The 22,058-nt window shown below is 38.1% G+C and overlaps 2 protein-coding genes across 4 annotated transcripts in view; one reads left to right on the forward strand and one right to left on the reverse strand.

The window, feature by feature from the left end:
* Window positions 1-341: 341 nt before the first annotated feature.
* Window positions 342-20,048, reverse strand: cenpo (centromere protein O). Its single transcript, XM_061743611.1, has 6 exons — window positions 19,924-20,048; window positions 18,636-18,778; window positions 17,129-17,258; window positions 16,016-16,287; window positions 3,245-3,404; window positions 342-1,861 (listed from the first exon to the last, which is right to left on the reverse strand). Exons 1-6 carry the CDS (start codon window positions 19,943-19,945, stop codon window positions 1,752-1,754), a joined length of 837 nt encoding a protein of 278 aa, XP_061599595.1. The 5' UTR covers window positions 19,946-20,048; the 3' UTR covers window positions 342-1,751.
* Window positions 20,049-20,960: 912 nt separating this feature from the next.
* The window catches only part of slc5a6b (solute carrier family 5 member 6), a 29,804-nt gene continuing 28,706 nt past the window's right edge, over window positions 20,961-22,058 (forward strand). For all 3 annotated transcript variants that reach the window (XM_061742945.1, XM_061742947.1, XM_061742946.1), the window contains exon 1: window positions 20,961-21,151. The gene's annotated coding sequence lies outside the window, so the exon portion shown is untranslated. The remainder of the gene's footprint in view (window positions 21,152-22,058) is intronic.

Raw genomic sequence — 22,058 nt, forward strand, 5'->3', positions numbered from 1 at the left:
AACACGTGGTCAACCAAGAGCAACTACAATATATATTATTATTAATTATTAAAAGTATTGGCTATATTTGTGATATAAAATGAAAATAAATACACTAATGAATACAGAAAGACGAGGAATAAAGAATTGATACACAGGCAAAATGAACTACAAAACAATATAACAAAAAAAACAATGATAAAAACAATATTTGACATGAAAAATAAAATCTAGTGAATAAAAAAAAAAACACAAATGTCCTGGGAGCGATACTTTAATACTTTAACGAAAACCTCAAAGGTTTTCTTTTATTTCCCTTTCAATTTTCTTAAATCTTCAGCATTTGCAACGTGTGGTTTGATGTAATTTTTATTGACAAAACACTCTTATATTTTCAGTACACGTGTTTTCTTTGTTCATAAATGACAGAGCCGATTAACACTTTAATAGAAATATATGAAAAGTCCAAAAACCATGACAACTGCAGGTGTGCAGATGTTTATAAAAGTCAAATGTTCTGGTAGTTTTGTGGTCTGGGGCGTTTAGGTGAATATTAACAACTTTCCATGAGGGAGAGACATAAGCAGTGTTTTTGAAGAAGCAATCGTCGTTGCAAATAAATCTGTAAAGGCACATAAAAGTATTTCAAACAATGTGGAGCAACTAAAAGTTATGTGAAAATGGCTTTATGCGACTGGACAATAATGCCAAACATAGAAATAATGAAATCGGGGTCAGAATCCCGACCTTTAACCTACTGAAATGCTGTGGCGGCACCTTAAAAAAGCTGTGCATGAGCTAATGTCCAAAAGGCTAAAGTAACTGAATCAATGTGGTCACGAGGAGATTGATTAGAATAAAGTCTGTATAATGACTTGATTCTAATTGAGATATGATCTATATGACTCTTAGGCAATGTAATCTTTGAGGAATGTTCACTTGCAGAATGAATGCAGTACAATGGAGTATTAGGGCCAAACTAAGGCAAAAAGAATTGGAAATTACGAGAATAAAGTCGTAATATTACGACTTTATTCTCGCAACAATATGACTTTATTCTTATAATTTTACGACTATATTCTCGTAATATTAGGCTATGACTTTATTCTCGTAATATTACAACTTTATTCTTGCAACATTAGGTTTTTACTTTATTCTCTTAATTTTACAACTTTATTCTCGTAATTTCCAATTTTTTTTTTGTCTTAGTTTGGCCCTAATATTCCATCGTACTGCAGAAACTCACTACAATGAGTATTTTTTTAAATGCACAGAAACCTGCGCAGCAGCTCACCTGTATGACTGGACTCTACAGATACAGTCAAGTGAGAAAATAATACTCAACTTGACGAGAAAAGACTGAATCAGGACTCATGTTTTGATTCTTCTCGTCTTCAAGGGAAATGCAGGACATCTGCAGGTTTCAGAAGCTGCTGAGAGTGAAGAGCCGAAGGGAGGACGGAGATTTCCACAAAAACTGAACCTGCTGGACCAACAAAAGCGCAGCGGAGCAGCGGCGACGGTAGCCTCGCTGGGAGACGAGTTCAACATCCAGGGTGTGAAGACGCTCCTCCACAACGTTCCCGTCAGAATCCTCTTCAGCTCGTCTGAATCTGGATCCTCAGTCCAGACGAGACCCGCGTCAGGAAAAGTGGAAACGCCAGTAAAACCTCAAAGATCTGGAGTCCTTGACTTTATTTTCTTCACCTCTAAATATTTTAAATAACGACAATAACGAGTGTAAATTAATCTTAAGCGCCACGATCCACAAATCAAACTATGCTCCCCATCTTTTTCATGGTGTCTAAAGCCTTGTGCACCGGAGTATCCATCAGCAAGCTGCCGTTCTTCTTCCACTCTGCAGAGTCGGGAAGCTGCTTCTCTGTAGAGAAGAAAACAATAACGGGATTTTAATACGTTGAGCAGGAAATAAGATTATAAACATCCGAGCTGCTAAAGCAAAAGGAAGAAATGTAGACCTGAAGGAGAGAAACAAAACTAAAGGATGGTTGTTGAAGATGCTTCTCCAGGAGATAAAGTGATGAATGAGGGATTACTTTCTGTCAATAGTTAACTTTACATTTAAATTTACATGTGGAGTTCCCCAAGGTTTGACCCTAGGACCACTATTATGTAGTTGGGCCATAATTTACTTCGGTTGAACAAAACTAAACTAAAGTAGTTGTTTTTGGACCAGAAGAAGAGTTTAAGATTAAGATTCCCAGAATATTCTAATTTTTTGAGATAGGATATTTGAGTTTTCTTAAGCTGTAAGCTAGTGATGCACCGAAATGAAAATTTGTGGCCGAAACCGAAACCGAAAATAATAATAAACACTTGGCCGAATACCGAACAATACCGAACATGGTTCTTCGCAGTTTTTCATTTATTTTGCCAATTTTTTCACCATTGCATAAATCAAATAAATTTGATTTAGGCATGCTTTTAAAAGAAAAAAATCTTTTACAAAATCACAAGGTAGAAAACATTTGTTGAACATAAAAAACTGAACATTTTTTAATTTCCCAGTATTTCTTAAATATTCCAGCAGACATTATACCAGCAAAGAACAATAACTTAAAATAAATAAATTAGCAAAATCAATTTTTTGGCCATCTTTGAGCTTACGTTATGCTTAACTGACTGAACATTGTAACATAGGCCTTAAAACAATAAAAATGCATTAAAGCGCTCAGGGTTTTTTATCATTTCAAATGATAAATCAAACTTGTAGCTGAAAGACTTTGCAGATGTGCCCCCTCTAGATATTTTTATATATAGACATGTTTGCACCGCACCACTTCACTCCACGCTCTTCGCTGTTTGATTTCGTCATCTAAACGCACCTTTAATAGACTGATTTATGTTGTTTTGGTTCCACCTGCTGGTGAATGTTAGGTAAAATTCTTATGTGGTTAGTTTTTGGTTGGCCAACGATTTATGTGGTGCGCAACAGTTACGGAGCGGCCAGTCTATTTCCTTATATTACAATGCCGTTATTAATTGTTCGTTTTTCTCCCCACTTATTCCACCGAACATCGAAAGTGTTTTTTTGCCATTTTCGGCCGAAAAACTTCGGTTACCGAACAATTGGTGCATCACTACTGAAAGCCATGATCAGCAATATTAAAATAATAAAAGGCTTGCAATATTTCAGTTGATTTGTAATGAATCCAGAATGTATGACATTTTTGTTTTTGTAATTGCATTACAGAAAATCACAATATTCTAATTTTCTGGGACAGTCCTGTAAAATAATAATTACCTTCGCAGTCGAAGTGGACTCGGGTGGGCAGACAGCTGCAGTGGTCCGAGTATTCCAGGGTGCAGAGCACGACCGTCTCGCTCCTCGGGACGCTGAGCATCAGGACGAGCAGCGAACACAACGCGTTGCTCTCCATCACCTCAGCGGACGTGTGCAGCTCCTGCCAGCAAAAAACACACAAAACTCGTCTGTCTGATCTAGATCTACGTCTCAGGGAGACGATCAACTCTGTGCCCGAAGTTTATCATCATGAAAAGCCAATGTCAAAGTTTTCAGGGTTAATTTAAAAGAATATTGCATCAACACTGCATATTTATTTTATACATTTATTTCTATAGATAAAAAAAAACAAAAAAAAACACCTTTTTTGGTTTTGTCCACTACGCTGCTTGTTATTTTAAATCAGTTTAATCAGTTTTTAAGTCATTTTTGTTAAACATTTTTCACAGGAGCAAAAAGGAACAAAAATATTTTATATGTTTGGTTTAATTCATTTCACAGCATATTTTCTTATTTCTTTCTTTTAATGGATCAAAGTGATCAACCTTTTTTTTTTTTTAATTAATAGTTCTTAGCAGTAACATTGCATCATTAAAGCAACAGTTTTCAGAGGTTGTTTGGTTTAAATCTATAATTATTATCCTCACTGAATAATATTTTATTCAGGTTTAGTGTTTCAGATGATAAAACAGGTAAAGTTTAGTAAAAAAATAAAAAAATAAATAAAAAAATACAAAAGTTTTTCTGTGAGATTCACTAAATCATTCTGTCATTTGAAGGCGTTTCAGAGCCATTTATTATTATTTTTCCATTTGTTTATTACATAGAGAAAACTAAGGATATAAAACCAGGAGATTTATATTCATGTTTCTGGATTTTATTTGTATTCTTTATTTTCCTGTGGTGAATTTTTGTTCAAGTGAACCATTTAAACAGAATCTTTGAGGTTTAATTTCAAAAAAGAAAACTGCAAAAATTAATTTAAATGTATTTAATGAATGTCTTTTTCTTCACCGTCTTTTTCTATATTATTTGTGTTTCTCTTCACATTCTTCCATTAATATATCAAGTTAAACATCTAAACAATGTTCCCAGTTTGTTTTTGTCACATTTTGACGCAGAAAAATGTTCAAAAGTAAATAATAATCAATTAAAATTCTTCATTTTTAGCCAAGAATCCAGATGTGAGATTCACTAAAGCAGATGTTTTCAACTGGTTTTGTTGTTTTTGCAAATTGGGGACCACTGCTTTTGGGGATGTTTGTTTTATTTTGCACCTTGATTTTATTTGTTTTGATATTTTTATTAGGGGGTAAGGCACAGTTGAACAGGAATAAACAAAAAAAAGATATACAGTCTACCTCCTTTTTTTTTTTTTGGGATTAAGAACAGAACAAAAAATCCACACAAAACAATGACAAATACACGAAAATTATTATATTCTTATATATAAGTAATATTTAAGTATTTAAGCTAAACAGTATGAATTAAAAAAATAGATGAATAAAAAGGGGGAAAAAAAAAAAAAACCCAAAAACAAAAGAAAAGTAAATAAAAAGATAAATAAAAATAGTGGGGCAGCATAGCTAAGCTATTGTGCATTTTGTGATACAAGCAACAAATTTGGCACAAATGTACATTGACATATGGCGAACATTTTCAGATATTGAGCCACTCGGAATTCTCTCTTCATGTCCGCCGTATTGGAATTCAAAATGGCCACCATTTTAAATCTACATTTACGCTTATCTGTGGATCTAAAATTGCTATTGACTCGATTCTGGTGCCAAAATGTATGTTTTGGGGGACAAGGAATCCAATGGTAACAATATGCATTGCATATTTTTTACCACTGAGCCGCCATCTTGGATTTCAATATGGCCGCCATTTGAAATCTTCATTTTTGTTTATCAGAGGGTCTAATGCTGCTATTGACTTGATTCTGGTGTCTAAATGTATGTTTTTGGGGGCAAGGAATCAAATGGTAACATTATGCATTGCGTATATTTTACCACTGAGCCGCCATGCTGGATTTCAAAATGGCCGCCTTTTAAAATCTACATTTGCGATAACCTTTGGGTTCAGTCTAAATGTATGATTTGGGGGGTTGGGGGCAAGGAACCCAATTGTAACAAGCTGTAACAAGAATGGTTTGACCAGGTGGACAAGCAACTCGTCATTACTGATGGAGAGGCAGTGCTCAGCAAGCCACTACTACCAGATCTAACTTCACTCGACCCATGCAACCATGAAGAGGCTGGCAGTCGGATGTTGCTGCATGCATCTCACGCAGCTAAGCACGGACACCATTCAATAGTAATCCGGACTGTAGACACCGATGTTGTGGTGCTGGCAGTGTCCGTGGTACAGGAATTGCAACCAGAAGACAAACTATGGCTGGCATTCGGAACAGGCCGAAGTTTCCGATACCTAGCAGCACATGAAATAGCAGCTGGACTGGGACCAGAGAAGGCTCGTGCATTGCCAATGTTCCATGCTCTAACTGGATGCGATACTGTGTCAAGCTTTGCAAGAAGACCGCATGGGCAGTCTGGACAGTACTGCCAGAATTAACTGAGGCGCTGATTCAGCTTTCTTCCGCACCAAGTGACATACCAAATAATGCAATGTGCATCATCGAGAGGTTCGTGATCCTGTTGTATGACCGAACCAGCAAATGCACGGATATTGACAAGGCCAGGCGGAAACTCTTCGCAAGGAAGAACAATGTGCAGCTGATCCCTCCGATGAAGGCAGCTTTAGAGGAACATGTCAAAAGGGCAGTATATCAAGGTGGACATGTGTGGGGTCAGATACTGCTGCCAGCACCAGAACTCCCACCACCAACCAACTGGGGTTGGTCAATGACTGGAGGACAATACACACCATTCTGGACCAGGCTACCTGAGGCAGCTCACACCTGCGTCGAGCTGGTTTCTTGCAAGTGCCAGAAAGGGTGTGTGAGACGCTGCAAGTGCAAGAAGGCTGCCCTTAAGTGCACAGCCCTCTGTGTGTGTGAAGGGGACTGCACATGAAGATGAGTCCACAACATTCATTTACTTGTGGCAGTGCTGAACTGGTTAACATGACACTGTTTATGTACACATATCTTCAGCACCGATGTATACCTACCCTCAAATACCAGACCATTGTAGAATCAGTATATACAAAACCTTATATATTACGCCATGGCATGTTAGAATTTGAACTAAGATATTTAAAGACCTAAGACATGTATCAAAAGTATAAAACTCAAAAATAGTAGTTGAAGTAAGTTGATGTTTTTATTTAGAGTTATACAGGGAAAGCTAGTTTTGAGAAGTTTACATTGTTTTGTGTTAATGTTCACACTATTTTTTTGGATATTCGGATTTAACCCCGAATTGATCATTTTGTGAAATTGATTGAAGGAATGGAGAAAACTAATCAACCAAATCTCTTATGAAAGATGCCACATCAAACCTAGAACAACACATACTCTAATCAATAACTCAAACTTGTCAAAAAAAATTTCACTTCACAGACTTTGAGTAAAATGTTGTCTTGTCAAAAATACATGATGATGCATGTTCATCTCTCATGAATTAAGTGAAGTACTGTAATAAAGATGTCATTTTGAAAATGGATATTGTCATGTACTATAGAAATATTTGACCCAGAGGCACTAGTGGATCCAGACGAAAGTTTTGGGGGGGGCCAAATCGAGAAAAAAAAATCGCAATGCAGATTGTAACCATCGGATTCCTTTCCTCCCAAAACATACATTTGGCCACCAGAATCGAGTCAAAACCAGCATTAGACCTAAAGATAATCGAAAATGTAGATTTCAAACAACGGCCATTTTGAAATTCAATATGGCGGCCTATTGATACAAAATATGCGATGCAGATTGTTACCATTACATTCCTTGCCCCCCAAACATACATTTAGACACCAGAATCGAGTCAATAGCAGTATTAGACCCAAAAATAATCGAAAATGTAAATTTCAATCAACGGCCATTTTGAAATCCAATATGGCGGCTCATTGGTAAAAAATATGCGATGCAGATTGTTTCCATTAGATTTCTTGCCCCCAAAAACATACATTTAGACACAAGAATCGAGTCAATAGCAGCATTAGACCCAAAGATAATTGAAAATATAGATTTCAGATGGCGGCCATTTTGAATTCCAATATGGCGGACATGAAGGGAGAATTCCGAGTGGCTCAATATCTGAAAATGTTTGTCATATATCAATGTACATTTGTGCCAAATGTTATGCTTGTATCACAAAATGCACAATCCTTTTGAAATTTTGAGCTAAACCGCCCCACTAAAAGGAGGAAGAAAGAAAGGAATGAGAGAAGAGAGGGAGGGGGGGGGGATCCGTCAATCAGGAGGCAGGGACTGGAAAGAGTGGAAGAATGTAAGAAAGGGAAGCCACTTATTATAAAATTTGTTGCAACTACCCTTCAGTGAATATTTAATCTTTTCCAGCTTCAGAAAAAACATGGTGTCGTTGAGCCACTGGGTACTAGAAGGAGCCTTAGTCGACTTCCAGTGGAGAAGAAGGTGGCGTCTTGCCAGTAAGGAAGTAAAAGCCAAAATGTCTATTTGGTTTGAAGTAAACCGGCCATGGTCCTCTGGGAGCCCGAATATGGCAACATGGAGGGAGACTTTTATATTCACATAGAGTATTTTTGACATGGTGTCAAAATAATTCGACCAAAAGCGAGAAAGTAGTGGGCAAGAGTAAAACATATGGGTTAAATTGCAGGATGAGGCATGACATTTGTCGCATTCGTCAGTGACACTGGGATAGATCTGTGAGAGTCGAGCTTTAGAAAAGTGGACTCTAAACAGTACTTTAAACTGTATAAGTGTAAGACGAGCGCAGGATGAACTTGTGTAAATTTTTTTAAGAGCAGCGTCCCACCAGTCATCCTCCAAATTTAGATCCAGTTCATCTTCCCAGACAGCCCTAACTTTAATAACTGGAGAGAGATCGAAAGACAGAAGGTCATCGTAAACCTTAGAGATCAGTGATTTTTGAAGTGGATCATGGTTTAAAAGCACCTCCCACTGTAGAGTCGGCGGAGAGGATGGAAAAACTGGAAACAAAGCTTTAGCGCAGTGTCTAATCTGAAAGTATCGAAAGAGATGAGAAGGCGGGAGATTAAATTCACCTGAGAGATCTGCAAAGCTGCGAAAGATACCATCCTTGTAAAGATCTCCAAAACTTTTCAGGCCCTTATTATGCCATATGAGAAAGGTTGAATCTGTAAGCGGAGGTCGAAATAAATGATTGTTCAGTAATGGAGCTAAAGTAGATGCTGACTTAAATTTGAAGTGTTTCCTAAATTGATACCAAATTTTAAGTGTGGAGTGAACCACTTGATTATTTGTAAAGACAGAGAGGTTGGATGGAATAGATGAGGTAAGTAGAGCAGGTAAAGAGGATGAAATGCATGACTATGCCTCCAATTTACACCATGGCATATTCACCGATTTGAACCAAAATGAAATTTTTTGAATATGTGCTGCCCAATAATACAGTTGGAAATTGGGAAGTGCCAGTCCGCCATTGAATTTACATCTCTGAAGTGTGGATTTGCGGATTCTAGGAGCCTTCCCACACCATAAGAAGTCAGAAATAGTTTGATCAATTATTTTAAAAAAGTGTTTTGGTAAGAAAAGTGGAAGACAATGGAACAGAAATAGAAATTTGGGCAAAATATTCATTTTAACTGCGTTAATTCTTCCAATTAATGAAAGAGGTAAGCTTTTCCATCTATGGAGGTCAGATTTAATTGTAGACATTAAAGGTGAGAGATTAGCAGAAAAAAGAGAGCTTAACGTTCTGGTTACGTTGATCCCAAGATACCTAAAGCCGGAAGGACTAATCTTAAAAGGGATATCTGACTGTACGAGCTGTGTTGCTGAGTCATTAATGGGATAGCATTCACTTTTAGATACGTTCACTTTATAGCCTGAGAAAGACCCGAATCTCTGGAAAGCAGATAAAATTGAAGGAATGGAGAGGACAGGATCCGAGACATATAACAGTAAGTCATCAGCGTAAAGTGACAGCTTATATTCTGTTCCCAATCGGGAGATCCCAGTAAAAGTGGGGGAGGACCTCAGAAAGATTGACAGGGGCTCTATAGCTAGTGCGAATAATAGGGGAGAGAGGGGACACCCCTGTCTGATGCCACGGGCTAGAGTAAAAAAATTGGACTGAATGCCATTAGTGGAAACACTTGCTTGTGGAGACGTGTAAAGGAGACGAATCAAAGAAATGAACCCATTCCCCAGCCCAAACTTCTTCAGTACAGTAAATAAATAGTCCCATTCAATCCTATCAAATGCCTTTTCAGCATCGACCGAGAAATTCAATATGGCGGCCTATTGATACAAAATATGCGATGCAGATTGTTACCATTACATTCCTTGCCCCCCAAACATACATTTAGACACCAGAATCGAGTCAATAGCAGTATTAGACCCAAAAATAATCGAAAATGTAAATTTCAATCAACGGCCATTTTGAAATCCAATATGGCGGCTCATTGGTAAAAAATATGCGATGCAGATTGTTTCCATTAGATTTCTTGCCCCCAAAAACATACATTTAGACACAAGAATCGAGTCAATAGCAGCATTAGACCCAAAGATAATTGAAAATATAGATTTCAGATGGCGGCCATTTTGAATTCCAATATGGCGGACATGAAGGGAGAATTCCGAGTGGCTCAATATCTGAAAATGTTTGTCATATATCAATGTACATTTGTGCCAAATGTTATGCTTGTATCACAAAATGCACAATCCTTTTGAAATTTTGAGCTAAACCGCCCCACTAAAAGGAGGAAGAAAGAAAGGAATGAGAGAAGAGAGGGATGGGGGGGGATCCGTCAATCAGGAGGCAGGGACTGGAGAGAGTGGAAGAATGTAAGAAAGGGAAGCCACTTATTATAAAATTTGTTGCAACTACCCTTCAGTGAATATTTAATCTTTTCCAGCTTCAGAAAAAACATGGTGTCGTTGAGCCACTGGGTACTAGAAGGAGCCTTAGTCGACTTCCAGTGGAGAAGAAGGTGGCGTCTTGCCAGTAAGGAAGTAAAAGCCAAAATGTCTATTTGGTTTGAAGTAAACCGGCCATGGTCCTCTGGGAGCCCGAATATGGCAACATGGAGGGAGACTTTTATATTCACAGAGAGTATTTTTGACATGGTGTCAAAATAATTCGACCAAAAGCGAGAAAGTAGTGGGCAAGAGTAAAACATATGGGTTAAATTGCAGGACGAGGCATGACATTTGTCGCATTCGTCAGTGACACTGGGATAGATCTGTGAGAGTCGAGCTTTAGAAAAGTGGACTCTAAACAGTACTTTAAACTGTATAAGTGTAAGACGAGCGCAGGATGAACTTGTGTAAATTTTTTTAAGAGCAGCGTCCCACCAGTCATCCTCCAAATTTAGATCCAGTTCATCTTCCCAGACAGCCCTAACTTTAATAACTGGAGAGAGATCGAAAGACAGAAGGTCATCGTAAACCTTAGAGATCAGTGATTTTTGAAGTGGATCATGGTTTAAAAGCACCTCCCACTGTAGAGTCGGCGGAGAGGATGGAAAAACTGGAAACAAAGCTTTAGCGCAGTGTCTAATCTGAAAGTATCGAAAGAGATGAGAAGGCGGGAGATTAAATTCACCTGAGAGATCTGCAAAGCTGCGAAAGATACCATCCTTGTAAAGATCTCCAAAACTTTTCAGGCCCTTATTATGCCATATGAGAAAGGTTGAATCTGTAAGCGGAGGTCGAAATAAATGATTGTTCAGTAATGGAGCTAAAGTAGATGCTGACTTAAATTTGAAGTGTTTCCTAAATTGATACCAAATTTTAAGTGTGGAGTGAACCACTTGATTATTTGTAAAGACAGAGAGGTTGGATGGAATAGATGAGGTAAGTAGAGCAGGTAAAGAGGATGAAATGCATGACTATGCCTCCAATTTACACCATGGCATATTCACCGATTTGAACCAAAATGAAATTTTTTGAATATGTGCTGCCCAATAATACAGTTGGAAATTGGGAAGTGCCAGTCTGCCATTGAATTTACATCTCTGAAGTGTGGATTTGCGGATTCTAGGAGCCTTCCCACACCATAAGAAGTCAGAAATAGTTTGATCAATTATTTTAAAAAAGTGTTTTGGTAAGAAAAGTGGAAGACAATGGAACAGAAATAGAAATTTGGGCAAAATATTCATTTTAACTGCGTTAATTCTTCCAATTAATGAAAGAGGTAAGCTTTTCCATCTATGGAGGTCAGATTTAATTGTAGACATTAAAGGTGAGAGATTAGCAGAAAAAAGAGAGCTTAACGTTCTGGTTACGTTGATCCCAAGATACCTAAAGCCGGAAGGACTAATCTTAAAAGGGATATCTGACTGTACGAGCTGTGTTGCTGAGTCATTAATGGGATAGCATTCACTTTTAGATACGTTCACTTTATAGCCTGAGAAAGACCCGAATCTCTGGAAAGCAGATAAAATTGAAGGAATGGAGAGGACAGGATCCGAGACATATAACAGTAAGTCATCAGCGTAAAGTGACAGCTTATATTCTGTTCCCAATCGGGAGATCCCAGTAAAAGTGGGGGAGGACCTCAGAAAGATTGACAGGGGCTCTATAGCTAGTGCGAATAATAGGGGAGAGAGGGGACACCCCTGTCTGATGCCACGGGCTAGAGTAAAAAAATTGGACTGAATGCCATTAGTGGAAACGCTTGCTTGTGGAGACGTGTAAAGGAGACGAATCAAAGAAATGAACCCATTCCCCAGCCCAAACTTCTTCAGTACAGTAAATAAATAGTCCCATTCAATCCTATCAAATGCCTTTTCAGCATCGACCGGGATTACGACTTCAGGTGTTGTGGTGACAGTTTTAGAGTGAATAATATTTAAAAGTGTCCGCACATTAAAGAATAACTTAACAAATCCTGTCTGTTCATTTGAGACAATAGTTGGCACAATGTTCTCCAAGCGATAAGCCAAGGCTTTAGCAAGGATCTTAGCATCTACATTTATTAACGAAAGAGGTCTGTATGAGCCGCAGAGAGTTGGATCCTTATCTTTTTTTAAGAGGAGACTTATGGAGGCTTGCCTTAAAGTGGGAGGGAGAATGCCATGTTCCAGTGATTCCTTATAAACAGCATGCAATAAAGGGGACAATTTATCCTGAAATTTCTTAAAAAATTCCACTGGAAATCCATCAGGGCCAGGAGCTTTGTTATTTTGCATACTTCTCACAGCGAGATTAATTTCTTCTACCGTTAATGGCGAGTCAAGATTTTTAGCAGCATCGGAGCCTATAACAGGAAAGTTGAGGCTATCTAAGAATGAATTCAATTCAGTGGAGCCAGATGGAGATTCAGACGTATATAAAGAGGAATAAAATGAGTGAAAGACAGAATTAATGGCGGTGGGATCCTGATGCAATGAGCCTGATGAATCTTTTATCTGAAGGATCATACGTGAGGCTGCCTGGCGACGTAACTGATGAGCCATGAGCCGACTTGCCTTGTCTCCATGTTCATAATATACGGAGCGTGATCGTAAGAGAAGTCGCTCTGCGTCATTAGTGGTAAGGAGATCAAATTCAGTCTGTAAATCGACACGTTGCTTAAGAAAACTGGGAGAGGGGCAAGTAGCAAGTTGTTGGTCCAATTTTGTGATCTTAATAGAGAGTTCTTGTAATTTGGCTTTCCGGGACTTATTCAAGTGAGCAGAGAAGGAGATAATTTGTCCCCGCAAATATGCTTTTAATGATTCCCACAGCAGTGAAGATGAAATTGGTTCCATATCATTTTGATTTATAGAGATGTAATCATCAATTTTAGTTGTAATAAAATTGGTGAACTTATCATCTGAGAGAAGTAATGTATTGAACCTCCAAGATGTTGAGTAGCGTGGCTGTGAAGAGAACTGAATATCCAAAGAAAGAGGAGCGTGGTCGGAGATCACAATAGGATGATAATCAACAGACAGTACTTTGGGAATTAGTTTAGCATCAATAAAATAATAATCAATCCGAGAGAAAGATTGATGCATCTGAGAAAAGAAGGAATATTTTTTGGTACAAGGGTTATAAAATCTCCAAGGATCGGTGCAACCGTTCTTGGACACAAAATCTGAAAGAGACCTCGACATTGAAGAAGGAGTCAGATTTCGTGGGCTGGAGCGGTCTAGTTTGGGGTCAATTACGCAGTTCATATCCCCGCCAATTATAAGAAGACTGTCGTTCAATGAGGGGAGACATTCAAAAAGCTTGTTCATAAAGTGTGGGTTGTCAAAATTGGGGGCATATATATTAACTAATAATATGGGAATATGAAATAGCGTACCCGCCACAATTAAGTATCTGCCGTTTTTGTCTGAAATCACCTTAGATGCTGAAAACTGCATTGACTTACCAATTAATATAGCAACCCCCCTGGCCTTAGAGTTGAAATCAGAGTGAAACACCTCAGAAACCCAGGGACATTTAAGTCTGACCTGGTCTTTGGTGCGCATGTGGGTTTCCTGAAGGAACACTAAGTCAGCTTTAAGACGTCTCAGGTGAGCAAATATTCTCGATCTCTTAATTGGACTCCCCATGCCTTTAATATTCCAGCTCAACAACCTCACAGAAGTACCAGTATTAGTGGCCATATGTTAAATTCCTAAAGATAGAGATGTACCGAATGCGGATCCCCAAGGAAGGAAAGGAAAGAAAGGGATGGAGGGAGGAAAGAAAGAAAGAAAGAAAGAAAGAAAGAAAGAAAGAAAGAGGAAAGAAGAAGAAAAAAAAAAAAAAAAAAAAAAAGAGGGGAGAAAAAAATAAATAAATAAATAAAAAAAGGGGGAAAATTGAAAACAACAACAAACTTAACCTACTGAACCCCCCACCCCCCACCCCCCAATTGCACTTACAACGACCCCATCCCCAAACGATGGAGAACCCAGTGCAAACTCCAGAAGGAGTCAGATCCCTGAAAAGAACACTTACGGCTTTAAGCATAACTAACAAGATAATAACTAACAAGCTTCGTGTTGAGCTCCTGCAAGCCCAGCAACATTAACAGAGAGGTACAACCAATCACGACCAAGTTAAACTGAAAACCACATACCGTGTATATATGGGAGAGAAAAAAAAAAAAAAAAAAAAAAAGACGACACTGATGAACTGAAAAAAGTTCAACTAGACTTTGAGCGACGTGATGAAAGCGCTGGCCTCCTCTGCCGACCTGAACTCCCTTTCTGCGCCGTTGTGAGTGATGCGGAGGCGGGCGGGGTACAGCAGACCGTAGCGGATCCCCGGGATCTCGCGGAGCCGGCGGCGGACGTCATTAAAGGCGGCTCGGGCACGGGCCGTCTTCTGGGTGTGGTCGGGAAAGACAGAAAAAGTCAACTCTCCACACGTAATCCGTTGCTGAGCCCTGGCTCGGCGCAATATATCCACACAGTCTGTATGATAGTGCAGACGGGCGATGATGGGACGAGGGCGCTCTCCGGGCTTCGGCTTCGGCTGGAGGGTGCGGTGCGCCCGGTCCAGGAGAGGCTCCTTCTCCAGGCTGAAAGCCTCCTTGAGCAGAGAGGGAATATCCGTAACAGCAGAAGAGGTGGAAAAATCTTCAGGAATTCCCACGATCCGTATGTTATTGCGCGGGGATCTCGCCTCCAGATCCTCGCATTTACCATCCAGCCTCATCAGTTCAGCTGACAGATGCTCCACTTTAGCCTGTAAGGTTGTGATGTCATCGGTGCAGGATGAAAGAGATGTTTCCATTTCAACCACGGTGTTCTTCAGAGCGCGCACATCAGACTGGATGTTTGTAATGCTTTTTGATAATTCCGACTTCACCGCTTGCAGCTCAGTCTTGATGCTCGACAGGTTTTCATTTAAAGCAGCCTGAAGCTCCGCTCTAAAAACAGCCGCCATCTCAACGCGGAGTGATGCGAGCAGCTCGGCCTTAAAGTCGTGTGAAGGAGCGGCCCCGGCGGCCTCGGCCAGGCTGGACGGGGGGTCACCACGAGGCGGGGATGCTGCGTGCGGAGACGGCCGCGGCGGTGGTGCGGATGGTTTGAGTTTTGGAGGCATTTTGGTCGGCAAAAATACGGGGCCAAAGTAGAATAATGAAGGTCGGGAAAAATAAACCGAAGGAAGATGAAAAAGCTGTACCAAAAATAGATATTTTTAAAGGTTGTTGCAGGAGCTCAAAAAAACACGTCCTAGTCCATTAGTCGCTACACCGGAAGTCTTGCACCTTGATTTTAAATAAAAGTATGTATATATGTATAAGTATGTATATAGGCAATTTATTAGCATCAGTGTATATTTTTATTTGCACCTTTTGCTATAAAAAAAAACAAAAAACAGTCAATAAAAAATGAACAATAGGAAGCCAAGAGGGCTTATAATATTACAAAGTTCACTCTCACTCATTTGACATCATTTAGATGGGTAAATTATTCACAAAAATGAATAGTAAATGGAAAATAAATTGAGTCTAAATAAATATATATTATTATATATATTTTTTAAATTATTGTTTTCCATTTACAATTTCACGGACCACCTGCAATACCGCCACGGACCACCAAAGGGCCGCAGACCACCGGTTGACAAACCCTGCACTAAATCATTCTGCATCTTAACTGACAAATAACATTTATTTTTAAAAACCAACAACATATTATTCAATTATTTTCCATATTATTACATGTAATAATAATAATTAATTGTGGCACCTTGACGAGCTTGAGCTGCTGCCTGCGGCCGGCGAAGGCGTTGAGGTGTCGACTGAGCGCGCTCAGAAAGGCCCCCAGGTCGGCCTGCAGGTCGCTCTGCTCGGCCAGGCGGCTCAGCGGGACGAAGGGCGGCACGTTGTGGCGGACGATCCTCACCCGGGGCTTCAGCTCCACCTCCAGGTTGTAGGTGTCCAGACTCACGCCCTCGTAGGCCGTCGCCACGGAGACGCACAGCCCTCGGCCGTTTCGCGTCTTCAAGGCGTCGTACCCGCCTGGTGACATCAGCGAAGTGCAAACATGCGATTTAAAAGGTCGACTGCAGTGTAACGAGAAGCATAAAGTCATGCTAGCCAATCAGAATCCTGGAAAAAAAGATCAACAAATGACACGAGTAACTTCCAGTTACTTCCAAGATGAACGAGAGTCTTTGGTTTGGAGTGACAGAGAAGTGGAGTTACTTTTAAGTGTGACTTTAGAATATAAAACAGGTAAAATACAAGAAAATATTGACGGTGGCCAAACAAACTGTAAACACAGGTCGTACGCATGACGCTGCACTGCAAAAACTCAAAATCTTACCAGGAATATTTATAGTTAAAATGTCTCATTTTTAGTCAAAAAATCTCATTACACTTAAAACAAGAGTCATCACCAGATAAATAACTTGTTATTTGACAATTTTCACCCGTTTCAAGTAAATTTTTCACTTTTTTCCAGTGATGAGTTTTGTTTTAAGTGTAATGAGATTTTTTTTGACTAAAAATGAAACATTTTAACTAGAAATAAAACAAATATTCTTGTTAAGATTTTGAGTTTTTGCAGTGTGGTGACGTTTCTGTGGCACAATGTGACGTTCTGAAGCCTAAATGTCCGTTTCCCTCCGTTTAAAAGCAAACGTGAAGACGGAGTTTTTGCAAATCTCCACTTTGGCCCGGAGTTTTCAGAAATGATCGTTTTTGGTGACTTTGAGCTTCGTTTTCGTGTAAACCAACGGCCAAAACATCTTCAGGGCGTCGTACCGCCTGGTGATATCAGCGAAGTGCAAACAGGCGATTTAAAAGGGCTGACTGCAGATGTTAATCAAACCCGAGGGATGAATAAAACGGCTGGTACCGGTGAGGTGATGAGCCTGCAGCAGATCTTTCAGCTCGGTGTGTCGGACCATCAGCCGCAGCAGCTGGGAATCTTCATCCTCCTCCTCCTCCTCTTCTGCTCCTGCAGACAATCTCAGTTTCAGCAGTTTCTGCAACAAAAGATAGAAATTACAGTTTTAGTTTTAGTCTAGTCTTTGGGTCAAGCTATCATTTTAGTTTTTATTAGTTTTAGTGACGTTCATTCTCCTTTTAGTCGTGTCAAGTTTCAGTCGACTAAAAGTCTGAGCATTTTAGTCTTATTTTAGTCAGAATTGTCCAGGACCATTTTAGTCTAGTTTTAGTCAAAGATTGTATTTAGCCAAACCCATTTTACAATTCAAACAAAGTTATCTCATTATTATTATTTATATTAATGTTACCTTATAGACTCATTATATATATATATATATGCATTATATATTTAATTATCGTATTCGTCACATGACCAGCATTTTCGTTGCGTCTCGTTTTCCTCAAGTGATAAAGGTTCGTTGACGAAATCAACTTTACTCACAAGTCATCAATAAAACAGCATGTCTTTTTTTTTTATAAAAACAATATGAGGAAAAAAGCTGCACAAGAAAACTTCTGGGTGACATCACAGAGCGGTCCAGGTCTGCTTATACAGTCTATAGTTGCACAAACATGCTTAAACCTGGTTTTATACTAATAAATATAATATTAGTATAATAAATATATATATATATATATATATATATATATATATATATATATATAAAACATTTATTTTTTTATTTTTAATAAATATTAGTCTTCTACGAACTTCCTCGTGAGCACAGCAGACTTATGTTAAGTCTCAGAGAGTTTAATCCCTGATATTCATCCAGGTGGTTAAAAACATATAATACAGAGATGTTGGTAGTTTCTCCAACACAAACACCACATCATGATACTACCACTGCATGCATAGAGTAGACTTGTAGTCAAGACCACCTAAACTAAGACCAAGACAAGTTCAGCTAAAGACCGAGACCAAAACAAACCTAGAGTTGTAGAACAACAGCTCCATCCTGGTTCAGCTAGTTTCCATATGAGCTTGTTTTCAACTGCAGCACAATAACACAGAGAAGTGGATGATGATGTTGAACTCACTAGAAATGTTTCCATCCATCAGCTGAGATCAGATATGTGTGGCGACTGCACTACCGCTATTTCTACACTATTGGAGGATTGACTCCAGTGCTTTTAAGGATTGACACGACTACTAACTAGTCCCAAAGTCTCTAGCAGAATAACCAGCTCCAACACCCCCCTCACCTCAGAAAAGGAAGGAATAGTCAATGTTACTGATTTAAATTGGACCAAATTTGGAGATGAAACCTGAATTTTAAATATTAAAGACTGAAATTACATTATTTACAATTTACAATTATAGTAATCAGATTACACCGTATATCGGCATCATTGAAATGGACCTGATGCTTAATCAATCACAACGATGTGCAGATATGATCCGTATATCTGACCTGGTGTGTTTGGATCTCCGCCCTCAGCTGGTCCCTCCGGGCCGTCAGTTCCTGGACTTTGTCCCGCAGCTTCTCCGCAGGACTGGGTTCAGCTGAGCTGCTGCTCACCCGAGACTCCAGCCGGCTCAGGTGAGCCAGCACACCTAAGGAACAAAAACAGTTGTATTGAACCAATACGGAACGCAGTTGATTCCATATTTCACAATTGTCCCATGCACGTCTGTCACACTCATGAACAACGAAGTAACAATAATGACCAAAATAAAGGACAGGATACATTAAAGACAGCAACATATGTTGGTTTGCTCTCTTTATTGATGGCATAATATACAGGTGAAGAACATCAACTGAAATATTGCAAGCCTTTTATTATTTTAATATTGCTGATCATGGTTTACAGTTTAAGAAAACTCAAATATCCTATCTCAAAAAATTTGAATATTCTGGAAATCTTAATCTTAAACTGTAAGCCATAATAAGCAATATTAAAATAATAAAAGGCGTGCAATATTTCAGTTGATTTGTAATGAATCCAGAATGTATGACATTTTGTTTTTTTTAAATTGCATTACAGAAAATAAAGAACTTTATCACAATATTCAAATTTTCTGAGACAGAAAAAAGTGTTTCCATCACTAAAAAAAAGATCCTAAGTAAAATAATAAAACCAATAAAATAAATAAGAGAAGTCTTTTATTATTTTAATATTAATATATTAATATTGCTGATTATGGTTTACAGTTTAAGATTAAGATTTCCCAGAATATTCTAATTTTTTTAGATAGGATATTTGAGTTTTCTTAAGCTGTAAGCCATGATCAGCAATATTAAAATAATAAACGGCATGCAATATTTCAGTTGATTTGTAATGAATCCAGAATGTATGACATTTTGTTTTTTTTAAATTGCATTACAGAAAATAAAGAACTTTATCACAATATTCTAATTTTCTGAGACAGTCCTGTATATTATACATCTTGGCTGATGTGGACAAACATAGAATAGGAGGATATTTCAGTTGCTTTATGGTTGTCTGCCTGTACAGTCATGCAAGTTCAATGCTATTAAAGCACTTTAAATCAAAGCATTTTGTTTTTTGATATAAAATAAATACATGACAATGCAGTTTAGAAGTTTTAGGGATGTCCCTTTTTTTTTGGTGCCTGCACTGCTGAAATCAGGCGTTCCTTATTTCTATTTCTTAAAGGTGGCAACCCTAAAAACCACCGCTTTTAACCGCTTAAACCACCGACGGGACGCCTCGGTAGCGAGTCCCGGTCTAACGTACCGCTGCCGGCCGCTGCATCCATGTTTCTCGGGTTAGTTTTGCTCCACAGGTGAAGTTATTCCCCACTTTATTGCTCCTTCTTCATTTACTTCGCGGATTTCATTTGCCGCCTTTCTTTGGTGACGTCGTTGGCCACGCCCATAGACATTTCTCCTCCTCCTTCCATGGAGCTGCTGATACGTCAACGTCGCCGCCATATTGGATGTTCAAGACTGCGCTGTAAACTAATACAAGTAAATTGACTTATTTTCATAAAGCGCCTTTCTACAAAGAAATTTACGTTTTACGTCTCACTTATTCATTCACACACGCACTAATATACTTGGGAAACAGTTAGGCACCAAATATAATACATTTAATTTTCTCAGATGGCAAAAATAAGAACTTTATTGATCCCACATAGGAGTAATTCATGTTATATCAGCTATAGAGAACAACCATCAACAAAGCATATTTTAAATAAACCTACTTAGAAATGTTCAAGTAACAAAATAACATATTTGAACCATTTTTCAGATTTTTTTTCAGTTATTTTGTTGTCTGAAAAATGGTTCAAATGTTATTCTATTGTCTGAATAATGGTTCAAATATGTTATTTTGTACTTGATACATTTTAAATATGTTTTGTTGATGAGAAAATATGTTTCTCTACTTTTCTTATTTTTGTGAGGGAGGATATATATTGTTTTTCGGCACTACCTTGCTGATATAACATGAATTACTCCTATGTGGGATCAATAAAGTTCTTATTTTTGCCATCTGATAAAATTGAATATATTATATTTGGTACCTAACCGTTTCCCAAGTATATTAGTGCGTGTGTGAATGAATAAATGAGACGTAAAATATAAATTTCTTTGTAGAAAGGCGCTTTATGAAAATAAGTCAATTTTCTTGTATTAGTTTACAGCGCAGTCTTGCCACATCCAATATGGCGGCGACGTTGACGTATCGCAGCAGCTCCATTGGAGGATACGTCGTTGGCCACGCCCCCTGAAACGTCAACCCCGGAAGCGAATTCAAAACAGTGGCGATCACGTGGAGCAGGACAGCTTAACCTCTCAGGTTCAACACGATCACAAACTGTCGCGTAAAAGAGACTTTCTGCCACCACCGAGCTATGGAGTGAGAGAAAGTTATAGTTTTAACTCGTGAAAGTCTCAAATTAACGTCGTTTGATGGACGTGGTTGTCAACATGCTGCTCGAAAGCGAGTTTTTGGAGGAAAGGTGAGAGTTAATGCTGCCTGGTTTCTCGTTTCTCTTCCTGGTCATACTTTTAAAATGTGTTTCACTGTTTTTATTTTAATTTTTTAAATGTTATTTAATTGAAGGAATATTTTAAGCGCTTTGCCTTGATTTGGTGGACATTTGATTGCGTTTCGGAGCCATGTATTATTTTATTATTTGTCTATTACATAGAGAAAACTAAGGATATAAAAGCATAAGTTTCTGAATTTTATTTTTTATTTTTATTTTCTTGTGCTTAATTTTTGTTCAAATGAACCATTTAAACAGAAGAGTGATCGATTCTTTGAGGTTTAATTTAAAAAAAGTAAAACAAAAAGTACATTTAATTTTAATTAATTAATGTCTTTTTCTTCATTTTCTCCAGTCTTTTTCTTCTATATTTATTATTTATTATTATTTGTGCTTCTCTTCACGTCCTTCCTGTCTTCTTCCTATTTACATTTTTATTACTATATCAAGTTAAACGTCTAAACAATGTTCTCAGTTTGTTTTTGTCTCATTCGACTCAGAGAAATGTAGAAAGTAAATAATAATCAAATTAATCAAAAACAAAATTCTTCATTTTTAGCAAAGAATCCAGATTTAAAAAAATATTATTGTAAATAAATATTATTAGAGCTGTTAAACATTGATCATATTCTTGATTTCTTGTGTTTTCTTTCTAATCTTGTTTATATACTTAAAAAAAAGCAATCGACAATTAAAAGTTAAAAAAGAAGAAAAAGCTTTATAAGCACACGAAAAACAGAAATTGAGCAAATCCTAATTCTTAAGCCATTTTGAGAGAAAAGTACCTGTTTCTAGCTCTTTTGTTGCCTGGATTCATGTTTACATCAGATTTCACTGTTTATCCTGTTTATCTTTTTTTAAAGTTTAATGTCTTTTA

The sequence above is a fragment of the Cololabis saira genome, chromosome 16, assembly GCF_033807715.1.
Source record: "Cololabis saira isolate AMF1-May2022 chromosome 16, fColSai1.1, whole genome shotgun sequence".
Taxonomy (NCBI): Eukaryota; Metazoa; Chordata; class Actinopteri; order Beloniformes; family Belonidae; genus Cololabis; species Cololabis saira.

Bases quoted from the DNA above. Each gene is read 5' to 3' on its own strand.
- cenpo (XM_061743611.1), bottom strand. From the start codon at position 19,945: ATGGATGCAGCGGCCGGCAGCG. The intron at 18,779-19,923 runs GTACGTTAGACC...TTTGTTCCTTAG, and splicing joins GGATGCAGCGGCCGGCAGCG to GTGTGCTGGCTCACCTGAGC. The intron at 1,862-3,244 runs GTAATTATTATT...TCTTCTCTACAG, and splicing joins AGTCCACTTCGACTGCGAAG to AGAAGCAGCTTCCCGACTCT.